Source organism: Limulus polyphemus, unplaced genomic scaffold (genome assembly GCF_000517525.1).
Source record: "Limulus polyphemus unplaced genomic scaffold, Limulus_polyphemus-2.1.2 Scaffold296, whole genome shotgun sequence".
Lineage (NCBI taxonomy): Eukaryota > Metazoa > Arthropoda > Merostomata > Xiphosura > Limulidae > Limulus > Limulus polyphemus.
Genome location: NW_013665906.1, coordinates 599,122 through 606,741, shown reverse-complemented (window position 1 = coordinate 606,741; position 7,620 = coordinate 599,122). Strand labels below are relative to the sequence as shown.

At 30.4% G+C, this 7,620-nt stretch overlaps 1 protein-coding gene across 1 annotated transcript in view; it reads left to right on the top strand.

Annotated features, from left to right (window-relative positions):
- The window catches only part of LOC106457148 (hemicentin-1-like), a 142,629-nt gene that overhangs the window by 93,135 nt on the left and 41,874 nt on the right, over nucleotides 1–7,620 (top strand). Inside the window, exons 6-7 of the mRNA XM_022382959.1 lie at nucleotides 5,756–5,869; nucleotides 6,926–7,105. Coding sequence (XP_022238667.1) covers nucleotides 5,756–5,869; nucleotides 6,926–7,105 — 294 coding nt within the window. The remainder of the gene's footprint in view (nucleotides 1–5,755; nucleotides 5,870–6,925; nucleotides 7,106–7,620) is intronic.

Here is a 7,620-nt window from a genome sequence, read left to right as displayed (position 1 = left end):
TGTATTATCTTCACCTGTTCTACGCATTTACATTACCATATACCGTATTATCTTCACCTGTTCTACACATTTACATTACTATGTATTGTATTATTTTCACCTGTTCTACACAATTACATTACTATGTATTGTATTATCTTCACTTGTTCTACACATTTACATTACCATATACCGTATTATCTTCACCTGTTCTACACATTTACATTACTATGTATTGTATTATCTTCACTTGTTCTACACATTTACATTACCATATACCGTATTATCTTCACCTGTTCTACACATTTACATTACTATGTATTGTATTATCTTCACTTGTTCTACACATTTACATTACCATATACCGTATTATCTTCACCTGTTCTACACATTTACATTACAATGTATTGTATTATTTTCACCTGTTCTACACATTTACATTACTATGTATTGTATTATCTTCACCTGTTCTACACATTTACATTACTATGTATTGTATTATTTTCACCTGTTCTACACATTGACATATACTATGTATTGTATTATTTTCACCTGTTCTACACATTTACATTACTATGTATTGTATTATCTTCACCTGTTCTACACATTTACATTACCATGTACCGTATTATCTTCACCTGTTATACACATTTACATTACTATGTATTGTATTATCTTCACCTGTTCTACACATTTACATTACTATATATTGTATTATTTTCACCTGTTCTACACATTTACATTACTATGTATTGTATTATCTTCCACTTGTAGTGAATATTTAAATTACCATATATTTTCATGTACTGTATTACTTCAACCTGAACTGCATATTTACATTACTCTATATGTTATTATCTTGAATGTGTATTATATTTTTATAATACCGTATTCTGCCTTATCTTCAACCTATACTACACATTTACATTACTATATACTATCTTATCTTCAACATGTAATACGTTTTTACATTATCATATACTATTTTATCTTGAACCTGTACTACAAATTTGCGTTACAGTATTTTTTATTATCTTCAACCATTACTGCATAACCACATTACCATATATTGTATTATTCTTTATCTGTACAGCATATTTATATTACCACATACTGTATCTCCAACCTGTACTACAAATGTGAATTACCACATACTGTATCTCCAACCTGTACTACAAATGTGAATTACCACATACTGTATATGCTATCTGCAACCTGTAAAACATTTTAAAATTGCCATATACTGTATTATCTTTAATGTTTACTGCGTTTTTAGATTACTGTATACTGAAGTATCTTTAACCTTTATTATATATTTACATCACTATATGCCGTATTATCTTCGACTTGTATTACATATTTAAATTATTATATGCTGTATTATCTTCAATTTATACTACACATTTGCTTTACTACAATATGTGGTAAATGTACTATCTATAAGCTGTACATTAACTCCATACTGTATTATCTTAAACCTGAACCTCATGTTTAGAGTATTATATACCGTATTATTTTGAACCTGTACTCCATTTTTACATTACCATATTCTATATTATCTTCAACCTGTACAAAATTTTAATATTATTATATACGTTGCTGCTCTTTACCTTATACTATGAAAGTCAATAAATCACACAAACATATATATGTTCAACATCTCTATTTAGTTTTACTAGATATCACATTGAGTCTCTCACACCTCATTGAAATTTGTTCATTGTAATCGTCAGCTTAGTTTACAGAGAAAGCTCAAATAGTAATGTTATTAGTGTAGATTGTCATATATATGAAATATTTTTCTCATTTTTCACAATATACTGTTGTTAGTATTATTTCCAATACTAGCCTGACTATACCATAAGTCTCTCTAGTGGAAACATATAATAACATCAATAGTATTTATTAAATTAACATCATCATATATCTAAACAACTTTAATGTTTTAGTTTTATCATTATCGTTACTCATGAGCAAAAAACAACAGTTGATGTTATTTTAATTTTGTGCCATTTCTATTACGTCACTTGCATATTGTACTTCCATTTATGTAGTTTCTAACTATATATTAAAGTACATAAAGTTTTGAATATACAAACTTTAAATATGTCAATAACTAATCATTAAAACCTTCACACTTCATAGTACTTACGGTATATCCGTTTAGCACGTTAATTGTTACATTATGTCACACACACAATGAAATATTTATCTTAAGCCCTTTTCATCACAGAGTAGTGTCCCCTTGTGGGTCAGCGGTACGTTTACGGACTTACAATGCAGAAATCCAACGCTCGATTTCCCGCGGTAGATAGGGTTCAGATAGCCCATTGTGCAGCCTTACGCTGAAACAAAACCGAAACAAACAAGCGTAGGGTTTTACCATTGTGTAGAATAAGAACAAACAAAATAAATATCCTCTTTTAACTTCTATTAGTCACAGAGGTTTTGAAAATTCAACCATGCTATTTATCAATATTGCTTTATACGTTTCCTTTGAAATCAAAGTTCCAAACTACATATATATTTTTTAACATTTTAAAGATAAAATATGTTATTTGTCATTATGTAACTAAACTGTAATCTTATGGGTGTATGTCATGCTTACTGATCCTTTTATTAGAGCTTTCCAAACATATAAATCAAATACTTCAGTCATTTGCTCTTGCGGATGTGACAGGTAATTGACGGAGACTTATAAGGACAAACACGTGATTATATTATGATTAATCTGCATGAAAATAATGAGAATAAGGATATCTCCGACCTTCAAAGGTACAAGTAGTAGGTCCTTGTCTTAGTAGGAGCGTTATTGTCATGATCAATTTCATAGACCGTATGATTCAAAGTCATATTTTTCAGGCTATGTCAGGAAAAACGTCTGTCGCGATGATAAATTATGGTCTCCAACCGCTGGTGGCAGACTGGGGAAATGTATTATTGTACAGGGTTGTAAAGTGTCACAATTGACTACTTTTTTCAAAGTGCCGATATCGAAACATACCACGAAAAGGCTAGCATATATGTAGCCGACCAAAAGTCCGAAAATTGCTTACCTTAGTTTTTAAGAAGAAAGTTCATGGTTTTTTGTTTCTTTTAGAATAGCAAGTTACCTCCAGTGCCTGCTTGAACGTTCTAACCGTTCAGGTCATCACCACGAAATACATTTTTTTTTCCATCTTAATGGATCGTGTTTTTTTTCAAAATGACAATACAACAATCCAACGCATTTATAATTGTTTAAAATTAGTTCGCAAAACATGACAGTGACTTCGGGCATTTTTCTTGGTCAACACAGTCACTGCATATTAGTCGACTTAACATTTTTGAGATAATCTTGAATGCCACAGTAATCCTCCGCCGACAAATGTGAACCGATGGCAGTCTGTAATTTCTCGACGAATTATCATACTACGGGCTCGGTCCCAAGGACTGACCTCGTAACCATTTTGTGCTTATTATAGTTTTCATATTACGACTTTTAATATAGTAAGCGTATCTTATCGAAATTTTGCAGATTAACAGCAAACATTACAAGGCTTTCGTACACAAAATATCATATTTTTTATTAAGTTTAAGATTTTCATAGGTAATGATTTCTTCGTGCATTTGTTCTTTTCGATTGTTGACTATCCAACATGCAAAATAATTTTGATTTTAAGATTCAAAAACTTTTATGCTTCAGAAAATAGTCACATTTCACATGCGAAATCTTTAAAACCTCCAGATAGTTATCAAATGTTTTTTTACTTTATATTTTATCTGTCCATGCTTCAGAAAATAATCAAATTTCACACGCGAAATTTTTATAACCTCCAAATAGTAATCAAATGTTGTTTTTTAAACTTTATATTTTATCTGTCCATGATTCAGAAAATAGTAAGATTTCACACGCGAAATCTTTATAACCTCCAGATAGTTATCAAAGATTATTTATATAGAAAAACATAATATTTTATCTGTTATTTTCACTATTGTATCTCTGTATGGATTTAGTTGATTTGACCGACTTCGTAACCACCATAGAAAATTAGGACATAGATATATATTACGGTTTTTTCTTTCTAAAATAACTACAAGTTACATATAAATATAAACCACAAAGACCTAGTTTAAATAGCTTAAATCTCATAATATTATATATCAATATATATATATTTATTATTTTACTGACCTTTCAGCTGTGTCTGACTAACATTACAGAAGTTACAATGAAGCCGCGTGGCGCACGTGCACTGATGTTATCGAATCCAGTAGTATAAAACTGGCCTTTACTAAGTGACCAGTCTTGGTGTTGTTCTAGTGGACTAGTAATTTGTAAAATACAGTCACATTTCGGTTATAATACATTATATATATATATATATACATTTTATTAGTATTTACAAATAAGTTCTGAAATTTCAGTTATTTTTCTTAAATCATAGAACAGTAAATAAATAAATATAGAAAACAATGATCTAACTTCGTACTGGTTTGCTTCTTGCCATAATTTGCTAAGCCTTGTGTGACGGATTTATTATTCTATATTTATTTTAATATCGATGTTTGTTTAAATTAAATTTATATTTAGAAATGTACGTAACGTATACTGTTAACTATGTATTGCGAAACTCCCGCCTATTGTCTAAAGATGTAGAATATTCTCGAATGTAAGAATCACCAATACATGTGTGTACGTAAACGCTAGTGTAGCTTTGCATTTTTACGTAATCTGACTTTTCGAGAAACTTTCCACACGCCTATAAATATAACCAACACGACGCGCCAAAAACAGTATATATTATTGGTATGCTATAGTTGATATGCTATAAACCTCGGAAGCTATAATTGTGATTAACGCCTATTAATCAGATACTTGACCAGGAACATTTATAAATTTCGAACATTATAAACCATTTAACTTCAGTGGATTCACATCGGACATTAGTACTTTTATGAAGACATAAAACTCAAGCTCGACCTGTAATCGGAGTATGATCAACGAGGTCCACAGAGCTAGCTAGCTTCCTATGAAGTAAACTGTACATACTTCAATTTGAAATTAACTCGCTCATTGTGAACCCTCGATAAGACATCAAGAAAGTTCCAGACTAGAAAGAAGACTTTATATTGCTAGTACGTTTGTAAAACTTTTGTATATAAATTACTGTTTCTAATAAATATTTGTAATAACTGTTATTTTAAATTGTACTGTTGTTTATATATTAAAACATATTTGTATAAAACAAAAAATGTACCAATATCTCTGAAACCGAGCTAAATGCTAATTTAAATTTAGTAGTTAAATGAATTCCGATATATCTCCAATTTATGATATTTTCCAACTCATTCGAAATTGTAATACTAACACTTGTCATATTTCCCACGTGGAGGATGTTAAACAAAATAAAAAATATAATTTTGAATGTAAGTCTACAAACTTTGCCCCTGACCATAGGAATACTGGTCGAGGTAGAATGAATGGACCCCACTTTTCTGTATGTGTTCAATCTTTCAACGCTAGGAAATGTGCACAAACCTTTTCGGTATGTGTTCAAACTTTCAAAGCTATGAAATGTTTTCAAAACCTACGTAACACTAAATACATTTCCAGTTCCTCTATTGAGCATCATAATTTTTTTAAGTCAACAAAACATTAAAATGTTCCATTTTATTATTTCAAGACTGTTATTCTGATCAATATTTTGATATCTTGATGTTTTGGTATTGATATTGTGTTAGGAATTGTCACATCAACGATTTTTTATTCATTTATTGTATATTTTTTACACAGCTGAGCCTTACGTTGAACCATTTCCAGAAAAGTTAAACGTTATTCAAGGAAGGCCTCTTCTTTTGGAATGTGATGCTCATGGGTTCCCCAAACCAACTATTTCTTGGTTTATTGGTATGTCTAATTAATCTTACTTTTATTTTATCCTTTATTCAACCGGCTGTTTTCGTTGATTTAAACATATTGATGCAATTTAAGATATGTAGCCCACTTACTCTCTTACAAAGTATTAACATCAAAGTAATTTTCACTTTTATTAGGCCTTCTCAGGCCTTTAAATTATGCATATCTATGTAGTTTTATACATTTTGAACGTTAATTTTTTATTGTGCAAGTCTCAAGGAAGCAAGTTGAGACACAAATTGAACATTATTATACAGAAATACTTGTTTCAAACAGCTAGAAATATAGACCTGTTCATACTGTAACATTAGTAGCTTCGGTCGTAAGCATTATATTTGTGAATACTGAAGCTTCAAGGGCCTGTGGAGGCAAGGTATTCGTAAAAAACCGAAGAGTGTTTTTGGTGTTTTTCTTACAGAATGTATGTTTATTAAAGCGATACAAGTAGAGACACCAAAAATATGCTTTTTTTTTACTCAGAAGCAAATATACTGTACACAATAAATATATAATGACATTCAATTGACAGAAGCTAGGAATGCGTTGTACTTATTAGAATATTCTTGATTTTACTACAGCACACATTAAAATTCTTTCTAATGGAATTATAAATGCATTAATCTTCGTTAATATATCTTTCATGTTGTTAAACACTTTGCTAGACCAAGCTTGATTATATATTAGATATTAGAAATCCAAAGGTTAAAATGTTAATGCACTTCCAATGTCGTCTTTATGTGACTTAATAAGAACCTATTTCCAGAGCTCATCAATATTTCATCGGTTTATTGAATGTCTGAAATTATAACGTAGCAAAAAAACAAAAAAAAAAAACAAGCTGTGGTTTATGTGTATATATTGTTTTTCTCCTGAATACTATATTTCTAAGCTCATTTAATGAAATAGCTAATCTCTGTAGATGCGAATCATTTACAGGATACTCTGGTCCGTTTTCATTTTCTAACTTAGTTAGTTCACTTAATTCATTGAAACTTTTGTATACTTTCACGTATTTTAAAACGTACATATTTTCATTCTTATGAACAGGAAACGAACCGTTAGAAACATTTCTTCATCAGAATAACTTGACAATTTCTACGCTTTCTAATAGCGAGGGACTGTTGGATGCCATGTTATCTATTCAAGAACCGATCTCCAACCTTTACACCTGTGTCGCTGAAAATTCTCTTGGAACAAGAGAATCCTCTGTCTTCATCGCAGTGAGAGGTATGTTATTATTCTTCAACGCAGGAGGGAAATAACGGATTAACTCGTGTTTCCCGTATCTGTGAGTGCTCAATGTACTATTGAACAAATTTTGATCAAACTTGGTTTACTAGCTGGGTCAAAACTCTGCATATTATTTAGATTCAGGAATAATTACAGAACTAAAGTACTACATCTATGATATTCCAGTCAGATGCTCTTTATTTAGTACAACTTAATGTAAACGAACCTGACGAAGTAAATCTGCCGAAACGTCCCATTTGATAAAATGTTTTAATTGTTTAGTTTACTACTCCTATTAGAACTACATCCTTAAAAGTAACTAGACAACCCATGACTCGTTAGGTCACCCACTATTCAGAGGTTATGAAAATTTCAAGCTAATTTCAATCTTGCACCGAAATGAAGGTTTATTTTGAGATAATTTAATTAAATATTTCAGTCCATTCGTGTTATTCATAATTCATGAAAATATATTTGACTGTTGATCGGGAGTAAAAGTAAAGACCATTTCA